Source organism: Macrobrachium rosenbergii, chromosome 48 (genome assembly GCF_040412425.1).
Source record: "Macrobrachium rosenbergii isolate ZJJX-2024 chromosome 48, ASM4041242v1, whole genome shotgun sequence".
Lineage (NCBI taxonomy): Eukaryota > Metazoa > Arthropoda > Malacostraca > Decapoda > Palaemonidae > Macrobrachium > Macrobrachium rosenbergii.
Window position 1 is genome coordinate 8081042 of NC_089788.1, and position 18302 is coordinate 8099343.

Sequence of the window (18302 nt, forward strand, 5' to 3'; positions counted from 1 at the left end):
AATTTTCAGCAGGTGGCGTGGGGAAAGAAAATAAATAAACGATGCTTCAAGTCGTAAGAGGGCTAATTTTGTCTTTGTACTGAAATATCGATTTAATAGTAAAAGGATTAACTGGAATCAATTTACAGTTAATGACAGGTGCATAATGTTGAATAAAGCTGTTGAAAGTGCTGTAAAAAGACTTAACATGTACATGACTGGCAAAAAAACATCTTAGGAACTGTAGTTGTCTGTAATTTGGGTATATATTTATTATTCAGAAGTTTATTTAAACATGTATAAAAAAGTCTGGAAGGGTAACAATTGTCTAAAAAGGATTTGTATAAAAAAGTTTTCTCATTATTGAATCCAGATCAGCTGGAAGTTACAGTGAACTTCCAGCGGCCCCCAACTGCCATCCATCCGCCAGCATCAGGCATAACAAGTCCAGGCTAGGCCACGTTCCAGCTTCCATTGCCAGAGAACTTCCAGCGGCCCGCTAACCGCCATCCATCCGCCAGCCTCGGAAACACACAAGTCAGGTCAAGCCACGTTCCAGCTTCCAGGGCCAGAGAACTTCCAACAGCCCCCCAACCTCCTTCCATTCACCAGTCTCAGGCAAACACAAGACCAGGCTAGGACATATTTCAGCTTCCAGAACCAGAGAACTTCCAACAGCCACCCAGCCTCTGTCCATTTACCAGTCTCGGGCAAACACAAGACCAGGCTAGGCCATATTCCAGCTTCCAGGGCCAGTGAACTTCCTGAGGCCCCCAACTGCCATCCATCTGCCAACCGCGGGCACACACAAATCCAGGCCAGGCCATGTTCCAGCTTCCAGGGCTAGTGAACTTCCAGTGGCCCCCCAACCACCATCCATCCACCAGCACTGGGCACACACAAGTCCAAGCTAGGCCACCTTCCAGCTTCCATTGCCAGAGAACTTCCAGCGACCCCCAACAGCCATCCATCCACCAGCGTCAGGCACACACAAGTCCAGGCCAGGCCATGTTCCAGCATCCAGGGACAGTGAACTTCCAGCGGCCCCCCAACCGCCTTCCATCTGCAAGCCTTGGGCACACACAAGTACAGATCAGGCCACCTTCCAGCTTCCAGGGTCAGTGAACTTCCAGCGATCCCCCAACCGCCATACATCTGCCAGCCTCGGGCACACACAAGTCCAGGCTAGGCTGCATTCCACCTTCCATGGCCAGTGAAATTCCAGCAGGCCCCAACTGCCATCCATCCACCAGCCTTGGACATGCACAAGTCCAGGCTGGGCCACCTTCCAGCTTCCATGGCCGGTGAAATTCCAACGGGCCCCCAACCACCGTCTGTCCGCCAGCCTCAGGCACACACAAATCCAGACCAGGCCACGTCCCAGCTTCCATTGCCAGAGAACTTCCAGCGGTCCCCCCACTGCTGTCCATCCGCCAGCCTTGGGCGCACACAGGTCCAGGCAAAGCCACGTTCCAGCTTCCATGGCCAGTGAACTTCTAGCAGGCCCCCAACTGCCGTCCATCTGCCAGCCTCCGGCACACACAAGTCCAGGCCAGGCCACCTTCCAGCTTCCAGGGCCAGTGAACTTCCAGCAGCCCCCAAACCACCACCCATCTGCCAGCCTCAGGCACACACAAGTCCAGGCCAAGCTACCTTCCAGATTCCAGGGCCAGTGAACTTCCAGCGGCGCCCCAATTGCCGTCCATCTGATAGCCTCGGGCAAACAAAAGTCCAGCCCAGACCACGTTCCAGCTTCCAGGGACAGTGAACTTCCAGCAGGCCCCTATCTGCCGTCCATCCACCACCCTTGGGCACATACAAGTCCAGGCCAGGCCACCTTCCACCTTCCAGGGGCAGTGAACTTCCGGCGGCCCCCCCCAACTCCCATCCATCCACCAACCTCGGGAACACACAAGTCCATGCCAGGCCACCTTCCAGCTTCCAAGGCCAGTGAACTTCCAGCGGCCCCCAAACCGCTGTCCATCCACCAGCTTTGGGTACACACAAGTCCAGGCCAGGCCACACTCCAGCTTCTAGGGCCAGAGAACTTCCAGCAGCCCCCAACCGCCGTCCTTCCACCAACCTTGGTAACACACAAGTCCAGGCCAGGCCACCTTCCAGCCTCCAGGGCCAGAGAACATACAGCCGTTAACATCATTCCTCGCACATAGAGACAGTGAGAGTGTGCTCACATTTTTGGAAAGCTCAAATTCAGCATACAACGGATATTCAACCAACATTACCAATCGGAGATTTTGAAAGGTAGGTGAGGCATGCCTACCTTATTGAAGGTTTGGTGGCAAGCGGAAATAGATAGGAGCTCACCTTATGGGTTATGCTTCCGAAGAGACATAAATTACAGTAGGTTGTTATATTAGGCTTTATAAGTCAGTTATTTAGGTGATGCTCGGCTCTGGAAGGTTGGTGACTATGTCATCTGGGAATAGGTTTTTGATGGTCTAAGCAATTCAGTCAAGGGTGAGGTTTGCGGGATACCATCTGGTCAGTCTTTCTTGTGTGTGGCAAATTGGTGTGTGTTTAATTATGCGTCATGTTGCACCGGTGTTTATTGTGTTTTTATGGGTGATACTGAACTTTAGTTTATCTTGAGGAGTGTCTGGGGAAGAATTTAGTAAGCACAGTGTGTTTAATTGCGGTATCTCAGCCGTTTATGTGTGTATAAATACAAGCAGCATGTTATTTCTGTGCAGACAAGCAGAGAAGTCGGTTTTATCTTTGGTGGGAAGATTTTGTACCGTTGTTGTCAAGCAGGAGCATCCGTAGGTGTTCAGTTATCACCTTGGTTCTTTGTTTTCTTCCCTTATTGTGCGTTTTTTTTTTTTTTTTCAGGAACATGACGTGAATGTCTGTTATCATTCGTTACGATTCGACGACATCTTTTTTCTCTGGTTATGATTTTTTTTACTAGTATTGCATACTTTTACTTTGAACTGTTTTTTTTTTTAGTTACGTGCATACTTGTGTAAGAGGGGTTCTCATCTTGGGGCTGGTGTTGGAAGTATGAGCTTACTCTGCAGTTTTTGCCTTGGCAACTGTAGTCGAGAAGCAGACGAGACTCAAAGGTTTTGGGCTCAGTGATTTTTCTGTTTGGTTTTGCAAAGCAAAGTGTTGTGGGGAATAGGGGGGGAACCTGGTGTATGGGAGGGGAGATTTTTTGCACTGGGGGGAGGGGAACAATTTTTCTTTCTTCTCCTTCTGTCTCCTCCCTCTTTTTTCGTTTGCTCTAGTCCCGTTTTCTTTACTTGAGGGTAGACTTGCGTTTTCTTTCGTGGAGGGTGGACTGGTGTGGTTTTTTTTTTGTTTGCCCTTGGAGACTCGGTGTTCATATTGACCTACTTTATGGTCAGTTGTGTGTGGGACCCATCGGTGTTTTTTTTTTCATGGAGTTATGAACTAATTGTGGGTTCAGTTTATACTTCCTTTTGATTTTGTGGGTTAATTGTTGGAATAAAGGGAGATTGACATCGTGGGGTTCTTCCTGTATGGGATTTTTGGAAAGAATCATTTCTTTTGTTTTAATTGTCTTTGCTATTCTTTAGTTTCTTTCTACTGAGTGGGAAATAAATAGTTTTCTTTTATTTTTGAGGGTTTCCTTCCACATGACTTAGGAAGTATTTTTTTTTTTTTTTTGCAACTCTTGCATTTGTGATCAGCCAACAGGGGGTTAGGCTATGCCCTCGAGGAAGGTTAAAGAGTTAGCAAAGCTATTTAAGAAGGGGAAAGCTGGGAAAATGGCTGGAGGGGACGATGACCAAACTTTGCTTCCTAAAATCACAACAGTCGCATCAGGAGTTCGTCCATTCCAAGGGACCGTGGACGGTGGTTTTTCTCAACCAGTGCAGATTTGTATTGAGAGTGTTAACAATTTTCTAAACGCCAAGGGAATTAAAGATGACGTAGAGGTTTTCAGGGAAGCTAAGGCTCTGTTAGATTTTAATAAAGACGATCTGGGTCATCATTGTCGAAGTCATCAATTCGCCAGGCGCAAGACTTGGTCGGGTCTCCAAGAATTTCTTAGGATAGCCTATGGTGCTGAGGAGTGCGGAGATTCAGTCCTCGATTTAAGGGTTTTTTATAAAATTCGGAAGGGCCAGAAGTCGACGGTTGAGTTTAGTTAACATCTTTTCGACGCCGTGTGAGAGTTTGTAGAGAAATTGAAAGGGTCTCCATGGCTACTGTTTGACACTATCTCCCTGGATAACCTTCATAAATTGTTGCATTTAACTTGGATATTCAGTGATGTCCCTGATACTATAGTGGATAGTTTCGACAAGATTACAGACTCTACGTCTGATGAGGCATTAACTTTATCTCAGGTTTGTAAGCATATGTCAAAATGCCCGACAGTTGATAGTACGTTTTATGATGGGGTATCAAAGACTTCTGTGTGTGTTTTAAAGAACCTATACCAAGGGGATTCAGCCTTTGCTCGCGGCAGTTGTTGCAGGAAAGTGGAAATTGACAGAAAGCCCAATGTAGCTTCCAGTGGCCCTTTTGCCAGAGTTGATAGTGGTAGGAAATTTGTGTATCAGACGCCACAGTTTCGTTGTTTTAATTGTGATATGCACGGACACACTAAAAGGTTTTGCCGAGTTAATTATTGTGGCAGTTGTAAGAATTCTGATCGCCCTTGGCGGTCTTGTCCGTCTCAGAGTTTCAGAGTTTGGTAACTCAGGTAAGCTCCTCAAGGGGGTTTTTCAAGGGGAGGCCGATCAGTTAAAAAAGGAAAGGGTGAATTGCTCCTGTCACACAGGACTTCTAGCTGAGGCCCCGGAGCCGAAGCCATTTGTGAGAGCGTCAGTTTGCAGAGTCGATGTTTTGTTATTCATTGACACTGGCGCCTCTGCCAATCTAATGAATTATGGTTTATATCGATCGATGTTTTCCGACCGTTATCTGAGACCTACTGAAGAGGAAGTGTGTGATGTTCAGGCCCATAGGTTGGATGTTTTAGGTTCCACGGATGTCTGATTTTCCCTGGGTAACAGAGTTATCATAGAGCCATTTTTGGTTACACAGGGTGCTGCTTTGGGTGACACATTTGCACGTCGACGGAACCGTACCTCGGTTCATACGGGGGTAGGAGGTATAACTGCTGTGGTACCTGGGGCTTTTGTCCTGTACAAGGGGATGGATGAGATTGATGGGGGTGATTTGGTCGGGGATAATGATAAGGAATCGGGAGTTGATAACAGTTTACAGGCCGATACTGAATATGTTTCTGGGGGAGGAAGTTTTATAAGGGTATCTTGTCTGAAGAAGTTGTTTTGGGCCTGGGTATGGTTTCTCTGGTGAAAGCACGAGTGAAAGACGTGAAAATGCCCAGACAAATGTGTGTGAGTGAGGGTAGCGAAAAGCTCAAGGGTATAGTAAGTCCATTTTCTATATGTAAAGTGTCTAATACAGGGGTTACTTGGGTAGAATTACTAAACTGTAGCGATTCAGTCAGTAGATATCAGAAGGATACTTATATTTTAGATCTTAAAGGGTGGGTTGATGAGGATAATTCGGTTGCTCTTGCAGTGGACGACAATGAATTTTCGGAGGCAGAATTGCAAGTTAGGAGACAGGTTTTTAGGGATCATTTATCTAATGCTGATTATAAAGAATAATATATATATATATATATATATATATATATATATATATATATATATATATATATATATATACAGTATATATATATATATATATATATATATATATATATATATATATATATATATATATATATATAGAGAGAGAGAGAGAGAGAGAGAGAGAGAGAGAGAGAATTCAGGTGACGTTCTGGTTGATTTCTCAGACATTGTCTCTTTGGAAGGGGATGAGTTAGGGTTAACTAATGAGTTAGAACGCAGGGTACACCTGGAAGATAAGACGAATCACATTTTCGTCCCTTCGTATAGGATTCCTTTTAAGATTAGGGAAAAGGCAGAGCAGGAGGTCAATAAGTGGGAGGAGGAAGGCATAATTAGGCCTAGTTCCTCACCCGTTAATTTTCCATTGTTAGCAGTGCCTAAGAATGATAGCTCGGTCCGCGTGTGCGTGGATTCCCGTAAAGTGAATGAGAAAACCATACCTGACAGGTATCCTGTGGCGTGTCTACCGTATTTGTTTGTGGAGATTGGAGGGATGAACTTATATTCCTGAATGGACCTCATGCGAGGTTTTCGCAAGTTCCTCTTGGTGGAGATAGTCGAGAATTCACGGCTTTTTCGATCCTAAGGCATGGAGAATATTTTGCTAAAATACAATGCACTAAGAAATTCTACACTGCATGACCTTAATTCGACGCAGAAATAGCTTGATGACTTGTGGGAAAGGTACCAGAATAGCAAAAAGGTGGCGTCTGGTTTCATAGGATAAGACGAAGCATAAAGTCTACAGAAACACTGGACTGTGTACAAGAACTATCAGTTCTGTGAGTACTGTGAGTTCACAAGAATGCCTTTTGGTTTGTCAGGTAGCCCCATGACTTTTACGAGATTAGTAAACACAGTTTTACAGGGATTGCTAGGGAAAGTTGTTGATTCTGCAAAAAAAAAACATTTATAGCTGCTTAGGGAGGTTCTTAGGAGACTTAGATTACCAGGTTTGAAAATCAAGCTAGCCAAATGTGATCTCCTGAAGAAGCAGATAGTATATTTAGGTCATTTTACTTCTAAGGAAGGTGTCAGGGTAAATAAGGATAAGGTCAGGGCAATCACGGATTTTCTTACTCCCAAAAATAAGAAACAGATCCGCTCTTTCTTAGGTATGGCAGGATTTTTCCGTAGGTAAAATTCAGTACTATTAAAGATTCGTAAACAAATTAAAGGCCTTTCTGTTTTTTTTTTTCGAACAAGTATATACAGTATGAATAATAATAATAATAATAATAATAATAATAATAATAATAATAATAATAATAATAATAATAATAATAATAAACTGGGATTCACTTAAACTTGAAATGCCTTAAAAATCAGTAATAGGTAATAAATTAAGGTGAAAATCGAGATTACCAGTGAATAATAATAATAATAATAATAATAATAATAATAATAATAATAATAATACTTGACCCCGGCAGAAATATGCCATTGGAAATGTCGCTGTAGCAGTGAAGTATAGCCGGTATCCCATGAGTGTGGTGGGGGTGGTAGGTGGGGCCAAGATATTTTTTGGGCGGCCAAGAACTTACACAAAACTGATGTACCAATTCTGTAATTAGTAAAATATACTATTCTGGAATATATTTATCCATATGAATGAAGGAAAATAATAGTATTAGTAATTAGTAAACCTGTATTTGAAATTATAGAGCTCAATTTTCAATTAATTTTCAACTCTTATTATATGCAAATGTATCAAATACTATAAGGGGGGTTAAAGTTTAGCTACAAAGGGAATTTCAACTGGGGGGCCGGGGGGGCCATGCCTCTGACCGGGGGACCCGAGCTCACCCCGGCCCCGCAATAAGCGGTGCCACTGCGCCTTAGTCTCAGCCCCGGGGGCGAGGGAAGGGTGGAGGGGGCCCCGTTTGGAACGAATCGTTTTCCATCTTCTGATTGTCCTATTATTTCTCCTTTAGGTATTATTTCGTAGCCGAGAGCCACTATTCTTCTTTCTATTATCTTTTAATGATGGGGTAATGTTGCCAATCCCATCGGCCCCTTCACTTAAAAACATTCTCCTCTTTGTTACTGTATCTCGACAGTCGCGGAGACAGTCCACTATTAGCAAATGACGATGACGTCATTCCTACTATGATTTGCCACGCATCATTTCCCAAGTCATTGTTTACTTGTATTTGCCGCTCATGTAGATATTTGTTTCTCGTTTCGTTATCTTTATTGTTATATATTTGTTTTTTTATCCCTTACATTTTCCCCTTTATCTATACATGCTTGCCCTATTGATAAGAAACTCACTTTACATGTGAAAATCTGCCTAGACCCATTCCTTGTAAATCTTGGCTCTGAATAGTTTCGACGGTGATACTTTGCTCAGCAACTAAGGAAAGATTGTGGCAGTGACAGATGTCTCATGATTTCTTTAGAGACACCTCTTATTTAGGGACCCTTTAAGCCTATTAATGATAAGGTGGAGTTCCTTATGGTTACCGGTTAAATTGAAATGGGATAGGCCTAGTTCGAGTCTCTCTTTCATAAAGATTCTTTGTATTTTCTCGTCAGGAGGTTCCGAACATGAACAAAAATTACCAAAAATAAAAAAAATGACAATTAAAAAGGGAAATGGGATATCCTGGTGTCAAAATAACGCGATATCCTGAATCCTGGCAAAAGAAAAAACGCGAAATCCTAATAGGAAGCTTGAGTCACTGGAATATAAAAAAAGATTTGTTCTTCAAAATAGATTAATAAATAAACCACCATAAGAATTGCCTGACCTCTCTGAGACACGTTCGACATCACTTGAAAGGCCAAGTATTGAAAAGTAAGAAATGATGAATTTTATATATTTATACATTTCGTCAAAAGCTCGTTGCCTGAAACCAAAAGAAAGCAGTGATCGATGAAATCTCCCAAAAAGTGTCTATTATAACGTTTTCCTCAAAATCTAAAACTAAACGGCGGAAATCGGAAAGAAAGATAGGCCTATGTCAGAATGTGGGATTCACTGAAACATAATTCCTTTGCTCTCCAAAGCCATACGTTACTTGGTATAAATGACGAACATTTTTTATCACGATAGCCTGCCTAATGTGTGTTTCCTTTATCCTTCATGATACAACTTCCTGTCATTCAAGCGCAGACAGTAGTCTTATTTAAATTCTTCCTTTGGAAAGATAAACATTCATACAACTGAGTCATTCGTTTTTCAGAAATATCATTAAAATTAGAAGTCTACAATATTTAAACAAGAAAGAGAATAAGATATATATATATATATATATATATATATATATATATATATATATATATATATATATATATATATATATATATATATATATATATATATATATGGAACAAGCCCACAGAGGTCATTGACTTGAAATTCAAGCTTCCAAAGAATATGGTGTTCGTTGGAAATAAATTGCAGAAGATAATAGGAAATACAGCAAGGAGAGATCTAATATTAGAAAACAAAAGTAAGTTAACAAATTATTAGATAATCAGCTAAAGATGTAAATAAATTATTAAAAGTACAAGGAGAACTGTTTTAGGGTAGTGACGTATTGCACCTTCGCTTGAACTTTTGAGGTATTAATTAGACAGCATCCTCAGGGAGACTTCCACAGTCTGACGGTGTGAGGAATAAAGGAACTCTGGAACTGAGAAGTCTGACTAGGAGGCACATTGACACATATGTAACTGTAAGGACTGCAGTGCCCTCTTAACTTCTCGAATTAGCCACTCTTTTTGGATACGCCTTTCACTACAAAGACTAAGATCCAAATGCGAATATAAAGAAATTCTGACGTCCGTAGCAGGGGCGTGAGAATTTCTCTCTCTCTCTCTCTCTCTCTCTCTCTCTCTCTCTCTCTCTCTCTCTCTCTCTCTCTCTCTGTATATATATATATATATATGTGTGTGTGTGTGTGTGTGTGTATGTGTGTGTGCGTGTGTGTGGATGTATGTATATGTTTGCGTGCGTGTGTGCGGGAATGTTTATGTGCGTACGTGCGCGCAACCATTACCCGTTAATATGTTCACCCGTTCGTATCTAATCAGCAACCGTTTCCGTAAAAGAAGATTAAGGAGGGGGGCGAGGTTTATTGGACAACATTACTGATGACTTAACAGTCTAGTTCAGCTTGTGAAATCTAGACCCACGTCCAGATCCCGTACACAAATATGCATAGTTTTTGAATTGCATAATGGCTTCATGTGCATCACTTCGAGTGGTTTGTACACAAACTATAACAGCCATTTATTATATTGCTCGTTTTGGGAATCCGCGGTGTCAGGTAAGCAAATTCAAGTTAGTGGAAGGTAAACATCTTGGGTGTTTGCAGCCATGACACTCTAGTAAACTTTCAGCTAATCGTAAACTTGACCTGTTTGGAGAGGCACAAGAATTAACTTCCAGTGTAAGTAATCTTAGTGTTTGGATAGTCTAAAATCCTGAAAAATTTATTTACCGTAGAAACTCAGTTACAGCTTCAATAAAACGAATAGCGGCTGACGTTATTAAATGCTGATAAGGAGGCGCACCCCTGAATGTTACATGATTTAAAGGCGTTTAAAGTAGGCCTAGGGCCAGTTCTGGCTGAAAAGTCATAGAGGAAGATTTTTAAAAAGAAGTTTAAGAGGCTTTTAGAACTGGAGAGTGTTAGGATTTGATGAGATTACAAGAGAGACTGCAGTATGACGGTTAGACTATAACCAGGTAATGGGCCAGTGTGTGTGTGTGTAAAGTATTTAGACTTCAAATTAAAGTCCTTAAGGAACAGGAGATAGTTGCCCCTGTGTACGATGAAAAAGAGAGACAAAAGGACTAATGAAGGCAGAGCTTCAGGGGTCTGAGCTAAGAAGAAGGCAAGTATACGTAGTTTTCGTTCTGAAATCACTGTACTGACAAAAACCTGAATATACGTCTAGAAAACGGCCGAGGGTACTCATTATGTTAAGTCGAGTTGGTTGTTTTCGTAAGACCCATTGGAAGTCGTGGAGTTAGTGAGCCCAGCGCCACAATATCTGGACGAGGAAGGAGTGGCTTGGCACGAAGACAGAGCCTTGACGAAGATATGTTATGAATTGAATTGAATATAGAATTTAGGCCAAAGACCCAGCACCGGGACCTATGAGGTCATTAAGCGCTGAAAAGGAAATTGACAGTAAAAGGGTTGAAAGGTGTAACAGGAGGAAAACCTCGCAGTTGCACTATGAATCAATTGTTAGGAGACGGTTGAAGGAATATGAAAGGAGGTGCAACGAAAGGAACGAAAGGGGTTGCAGCTAGGGGCCGAAGGCGTGCCGCAAAGATTAACCTTAAGTAATGCCTACAGTGCACCGCATGAGGTGCGTTGACGGCGCTACCCCCCACCCCCTACGGAGAAGATATTCCTCTGTGGATGTCTGGAATCTATGGGGACAGGGAGATTAGAAACTCAAAAGGAAGATAAAGGATATGTCGGTAAAATTTGCGGAATAAAAATCAACAAGAAGTTTACAGATTATAATCACCCACCGGTGTCTGTTTAAGAAATATTTCATCTAAAATAATGCAGTCAGTCTGACTCTACGAGTATACTCACGGACTTCAAATTCCGTTAATGTTATTTTGACGTAAAAATAGACAGCAATATAACAAAGCAGGCATCCGGAGTTGTAAATATGGTTCGTGAAGGAAGTGACGAAAACGGAAATTATTTGCTTGAATGCTTGATGATATAAGCACCTACCCCTTAACCACCCTCCCCCACCCCTTCCCTCCATGCTTTCCTCACTTTTGTTCCTTTCCCAATAGCCTCTGCATTAAAGAAATAAAGGATAAGTAATAAGAGGATGATAACGGTTATTAAAGCCAGGTCGTTTCTTTCTGAGTTAATGACTTTGGATGTAACGCCAGTGGGATCAACTACTCAATCAATCAGTCAAGTAGGAATCTAAATCATAAAACTGGTTTGATAAGAAATGACGGCTTGAAGAATGTAGAGATAATGATTTAATATAATTTTTTTATTTCTTATTTTACCTCCATTGCTTTTTTACCTCAATTGTCATTCATTTGTTAGTTTCTTCTCTCCATTTCCTATTTTCACGGAAAGACATTCTATTACATGGAACTTTTCCCAAAAGACTAAAGGTCTCATAGGCTTGTTCCGTATGAATATATGCTTTTCATGAATAATAATAATAATAATAATAATAATAATAATAATAATAATAATAATAATAATAATAATAATAATAATTGAAGGGATTGTTAAACCAGTTCTTCTACGGGGAAAGTGTAGTTTTGAAGTTAAAAAAAAAGTATACCTTAGTTTTACCAGACCACTGAGCTGATTAACAGCTCTCCTAGGGCGTTGATTTTGAAAGAGTAATATGGTGGAAAATGTAAAGATGAATTTTTTTTCATAGGATTTGAAGTATAAGAAAAAATTAATAGTGAAAAATGCAGAGATAAATAAAGGAATGTTAAAAGGTTTAGTGTAGGTGAAAGGTTGGATCAAAGTGTCTCAAGATGGTTTAGTCATGTGTGAAGCATGGATGATAATAGGCTGGTGAGAAGAATATCCCATCCAGAAGTATTCAGAGGAAGGAGAAGAGAAAGACTTACAAAGAAATGGATAGATGGAGTGAGAAAGGTTTTGGAAACTAAGGGCCGAAATTTCAACGTGTGAATGTGACAATGAACACTGTTATTTCTTTTCTGAGGAGCCGCCGCTGTTAGGAAAACCTTAATATTGGAAAAAATGAATTAAACCAAATCCAGTGACTCTCAGGTTACATCGTGACCAGCTGTTGGTTTCATTAGCCTTGTACAGTAAATGTAAGGTATGTTGCGTGTTTTATTTAGTGTTTTCTAATTACTCCCAAACCCCACATTTTAATTGGGTTTACGACTATGGCGAGGAAATAGTAATAAATAATAATAATAATAATGTTTATTATTATTATTATTATTATTATTATTATTAAATAATAATAATAATAATAATAATAATAATAATAATAATAATAATAATAATAATAATAATAATAATAATAATAATAATGTTTCACGAGCAATTCTCAGAAGTTAAAACCAATATTTTGAAAGACAATAATAATAGTCGCCCATGCTTACGCATATTTGCATCCTTCCGACTTAAGAAATGATATATATTTATATGCTAGAATGGTCTCAGTTTACGTCATTCCTGACATTTCAGTATTTCCAACGACATTTATATAAATGTTCGTGTAAATGGCCTCGTCGTGGTAACAGTTGTTGACACAAGCGGGTGCGTCAATAAACTCTGACGCCGATATATTTGATTCACCCAACTCTCTTACTTGTTGCTTGTACATTTTACTGTTTATGGATATGCAGCCATTGCGAAGGGTGACGTTATTCATCACTATCACGTAATGCGCCTATGAATTCGTCTCATACTCGATCAGGGCGTGACCTCGCCTGACATTTTGAACGAGGCGGGCGAATTAGTGTTGATGGGGAACGCCCCTCCGAGTAGATTGTCAATGAGCGTGCTGCCATCTATCGGCCAGATGGCTAAGCTTCAAAAGTAAATAGTCAATATGCACAACTCCAATCTCTAGTGATTACCATGAAGTTAATTGCTCTAAACCGCACGGAACTCTTTAGACGTCTATGCTAGAAAAAAGTAGAAGTGTTCCAGCCGTTCACATGGGAACTTGAATATGTGGACGCCGACTAAAAATCAGAAATTTGGTGTGGGTAAGTGTCCTCAGCGATCCAAGGCTACCGTAGGCCTGGTAAGACCAGCCCTGCTCCTTATTTTCATTGATGTGGGCTGGCATTGCGTTGTTCGCTCGGGTTGGTCTGTTAGGTCGAAGATTTCACGCCTTTTTTTGTCGTCTTGAGATTGTCTGGTGTTGTGTGCTTTGTCTCTTGTTGACTGGGTGAAAAGAAATGGCTGAAATGGACGTAACTTGGCTTGTTTATGGTTAGGCTTTTTTTTTTTTTTTGCATCGCATCCTTGGGAACAGCTGATGGTGATGCTATGAAGCTTCTGTTTCTTTGTAAATACACGAGTCATTTTTATTTTATAACAGCGTGGCTTTTGCATTATGCAGTTCTGATCATATTTGTTGGCCCAAACCGTTCGTTTTTGTATTTCCCTTGTCCCATATATGCAACAATCATGGGAACCCCAGGGAGGGGGGACAAGATTTAAAGGGGGCGACGCGGGAGTAAAGTGGATTTTAGAAACAGGAATGGTCGAAAATGCATGAAACTCAAGGTAAAGAGTCAAAGAAATACACTTTTCATTTCTATAAAATGTATTAATCACAAAACAAATTATTAAGGAAACAGATGCTTTAAGGCTAATTACTGGAATGCATTTGGGGTACCTTCTCTACCTGGCTTGGAGGGGACCCCTGTTGGCTCCCCCCACCTTCCCCGGCCTGTACGTGTAGACTTGCAGAGGCTTAATACATCAAGTGCAGAAATTCTTTTCAACCTAACCTCGCTCACACTGTTGTTACATAGACACTCCTATAACAAACAATTTTTTCTTGTGAACACCATGGAACACCTATATGTACATACAGTAAATTTTACTTTGGAGATCACAACCACTCCCATGACTGGTGTGTTTAGTACCAGCCCCATGGGAAAGATGCTAAATATCTAGGTAACAGTAAATTTCCGGTGGATTTTAGTAAGATTTTCTTATTAAGCATATAAAGGAGACTTTAGAGTATAACATAAAAACTCTAATATCAATTTGTGGTTTTGAGTAGTTCTGTGCATATGTGAAATAATTTATACTAATCTGTAAATTGGCATTTCTTTATCTTAGATACAGGTAGTCAGTTTTAAATACTGTTTTGAAGTATTATTAAAACTGTATCATAATATTATTAAAGGTACTTTGAGTGAAAAACAAAACTGGTATTTTTCGTATGTACACAGGGAATACTCATTCTTTTCCCATATAAATGGCTCCAGTTTGTAAACCTATAAAAAGTGCAAACTAATTTTAAAAATATGGCTTTTTAACATTATATAAAGTCTGGATATGATCTTAAAACATCAAAGCTTTTGTTATTTATCACTAAACCTAGATGAAAAATACAGGCATGTGTTTACCCCTGTGGTTTGTTTGAATAACCCAAAATCTATAATTTGTATGTCTTTCAATAGGTGGCAGGCGGTACAGGCTATATATGTATTTAATTTGTTTAGAACATTTCTTAAAACATTAAAAAAACATAAAACATTGACAATTAATACCTATGTCTTGTATGTAATTAGAGGTTGTACTGGTAAGTGCAGTTATCTCACACAATTAGCCATATGTATTGTAGATATGTCATGGTGATTTATCTGAATCACACTAAAAACCAGTGTTTTGGGAGTTTCAGTAGATCAGAAAAACATGAAAACTTGCATAAGTGTTCATGGGAAACACTTGTGCTATAATAACCTATGACTTCTTGAACACTGTTCATAAACATACAGAATGCCTCAAAACAATAATGGCAACCAGGAAGCTTCTGCAAGCCTGCAATTTTTGTCAGTAAATACACAAAATATTCTTTTGCCTCTGTGTTCTATGCAGGAAAGATGCCAAAATTACCATTCAGCTAACTTTATATTAAATCTAAGCTAGTTCCTCGTTGGACGAGTCGGTAGAGTTCTCGGCTAGCGCTCTGCTAGGCCCGAGTTCGAGTCTCCGGCCGGCCAGTGACTCGGTATAATGTGGTTCAGATTCCACAATAAGCTGTAGGTCCCGTTGCTAGGTAACCAATTGGTTCTTAGCCATGTAAAATAAGTCTAACCCTTCGAGCCGGCCCTAGGAGAGCTGTTAACCAGCTCAGTGGTCTGGTTAAACTAAGGTGCACTTAACTTAAACTAGCCAATGAATGAAAGTATCATATATTACCCAGCAAATTTATTTTTGCTCCTAATTACAGTGTCTTGGGTAGGCTGTAATATAATACGGGGCCCAGGTTATTCCACAAGCTGTCGTGTTTGTGCATTGTCCTTAGCTAGGCCTTAATTTGCTGAATGTGCAGATGTGAAGTGGGCTCCCTATTTATTTAATGTATGTGGAACTGATAGCTCTGACCTTAAATTAGTTTTTTTTTTATCTGCATCCTTGGTTCAGGGAATTATAATAGGGCCAAAGTTAGTTAAGCATTTAGGATGCTTCATTTAGGCTGTCATAGTTGGGATCGAAGGACTAAAGAAGGATGTGTATTAGGAGCAGCCTATACATGACTCTTATTTTTGAGTATTCTTAAAGTCTTAGTTCATTTAAGGTTATTTTTAGACTGTTAGCCAAAGAATTGGCGAGGCTGTCACAGTAAATTGCCAAGAGATTTTAAAGAATAGTCTTAACACCAGGCTGTTGGTCTTATGCTGAGGTGCACAATAACATTCGTGTGTCCACATAAATATATTTCATTATCAATTCAGTTTATATAATTAGTAAATATCTAACATTTGGATGCATGCATGCATTAAGGTCTCAAAGTAATATGTATGGCCCTTCCTTCTCAGCTATAGTTCCCTTCCCTTTGCGATCTTAATGTAGTATATACAGATTTAACGTTATCTATTAGGCATGAAATTACATGTTAAATCATACTTTTTCCATGCATGATTTGGAAATGGTCATTGAAGCCTGGTAACAAGGTGCTTAATAGGTTGCAAGCGGGTGACTAGCAGCACTGCTCACTTTCATATTTGTAACCTGTCACTTTTTTCTTTAGCCATAGTCAAGATTTTTATGCGGTAAGACTTCTGGTGTGATATTAAAAAAAGTTACAGCTTGTGATCTTCTGTAGAGGGGTGGGTAAGGTTCCATCTCTGAACTTCCTGCTGTTTCCTTCCTTAGGGGTCTTGGACCACTTTGTTGGAGGCAGGCATTACGAGTCTTCTCTGAGTTATCCTTTGTGATTTCCTGTGAGCATTCCCTTTTCCTGTGCAAGACACGTTGGTTTTTGTTCCCTTCATTGGAACAGATTGTGAGGAGGAGTTGTCATTTGGTCATGAACATTGGTTTGTCAAAAGGTTTGCGACTGACTTTCAGTGAGACTTCTTAAGGAGCAGTAGATAGGTTCCCTCTTCGCTGGCTACTCTGTATTGATGCCGACATGTCTACCATGCTGTGCGTGTTTGTGTTGCCCATTCATCATAAAGGCTTTCAAGAGGTTATGAGAAGATTGCAATGAAGGAGGTTGAGTCGTCATATGTGCTCTTCTACTCCTTCAGTCTTGTTCTCCTTTTAGTGGCAGTGTCTCCTCTTTGCATCTAGGTTTGTCCTTATGACCCTGACTACCGTGTACTGGCCAGTACTGGGCATGTGTCTGGAGATAAGGGTTTCACTACTCTTCTTACAACACTGGAATGGTGGTCACTTTGTCCTGGTTTTTTTGAGTTATGCAGCAACAAATCTGCTTCTACAATTTCTAGTGGTTACCCAGAAGGCCCTTTTTTGGAACAGGGTTCTTCGCCTTTCGTCCTCTGAATCTATAGTGCCTCCAGGATCACTCGGCATATCCTTTTGTAGATCACACTGGCTTCACTTCCCCCAGGGCCTGAGCTCTGGGAGAAATTATCTGTTTAGTTAAAATCTCTCATGCATGTCAGTTTACAGTGATGTTTTTCATCCACAAATTCAGTTACTTTCTTTGGGGTGAACATGAGGCAGTAAAATTTGTTTTCTCCTTTCCTCCTGTCTGTTAGCTCTTTCCCTTTGATGGGAAGGTCATACATATGCCACAGGCCTGGATTATTAATGTACTGATTGTTTGCTAATGGTTACCGCTGCATTTCCCATGCTTATCTCAGGTATCTTAAGAATGAGTGGGTCTGCCTTTGAGACTGCACCTGTGGATACTTTGAAATCTGTTTGGTTTTTTGAACAGTTACTGTTTGTATGTTAACCCCACTTGCCTTCCTGTTCTCGTGAGCTATTTTGGCGTTTGTTACATGGATCCCTGTGCTGCTTGTGCTTTGTCCCTGTTGGTGACAGTGCAGTACTTGTGCCTGTTGAAATACAGAAAGATAATAGTTCCTAAAGTTGAATTCCCAAAAATGGCAATAAGTTCTGAAAACTTCTATTCCAATTGAAGCTAAATAAGAGAAGTAAAAGCCAAATGGCCCATTGGTAGTTACTCTTGATTATTTATGGGTATTGTCCTTTACTCGACACTGCTCTGAGCCATTTTTTTTTTCTTTCTTTCATATCGTATTCCCTGCAACACATATGAAGAGGTGGTGGAGTTGTTCCCTCACATAAAGTTTTGATAAGTTAGACATATAAGGATACTTAATTGTGGAAGACCACAAAAGCTCCATGAATATAAGTGCAGCAGGTGTTTAGAAAATTATAAAATAATTGAATATTCAGAGAAAAAATACTATAAAATCTCTCATGCCAAATTACTCAGCCTTTTGTGACTTCACCCCTTCCACACAGGATACCACACCTGCCTTAAAAAAGTGTGCGGTGTCAAAAAACATTAATTCAGCAGTCTCATTGATCATCTGAACCAAAGCCTAAATACACAAGCGTCTTGCTTTTTTTCATTTAAGTTGGGGTTGGCCGAATAAGCGATTTCCACGTAGACCATGTTAATTAAAATGAAGCATAGACTTATGCAGCCGGTTCCGATATATAAGAGGTTCCTGCAGCTTTACAATTA

At 40.4% G+C, this 18302-nt stretch overlaps 2 protein-coding genes across 13 annotated transcripts in view; both read left to right on the top strand.

Annotated features, from left to right (window-relative positions):
* The first annotated feature begins 804 nt into the window (after positions 1-804).
* LOC136831672 (splicing factor 3A subunit 2-like) lies at positions 805-2150 on the top strand. The gene is made up of 3 exons (XM_067092301.1): positions 805-1096; positions 1233-1463; positions 1693-2150. Exons 1-3 carry the CDS (start codon positions 805-807, stop codon positions 2148-2150), a joined length of 981 nt encoding a protein of 326 aa, XP_066948402.1.
* A 10952-nt stretch (positions 2151-13102) lies between these two features.
* The window catches only part of spg (dedicator of cytokinesis spg), a 64127-nt gene continuing 58927 nt past the window's right edge, over positions 13103-18302 (top strand). For 8 of the 12 annotated variants that reach the window (XM_067091258.1, XM_067091260.1, XM_067091261.1 and 5 more), the window contains exon 1: positions 13167-13356. In XM_067091258.1, coding sequence (XP_066947359.1) covers positions 13320-13356 — 37 coding nt within the window. In that variant the 5' untranslated portion in view covers positions 13167-13319. Of the gene's footprint in view, positions 13357-18302 lie in introns of all 12 variants that reach the window. The other 4 variants (XM_067091262.1, XM_067091253.1, XM_067091263.1 and 1 more) reach the window with 1 other exon arrangement.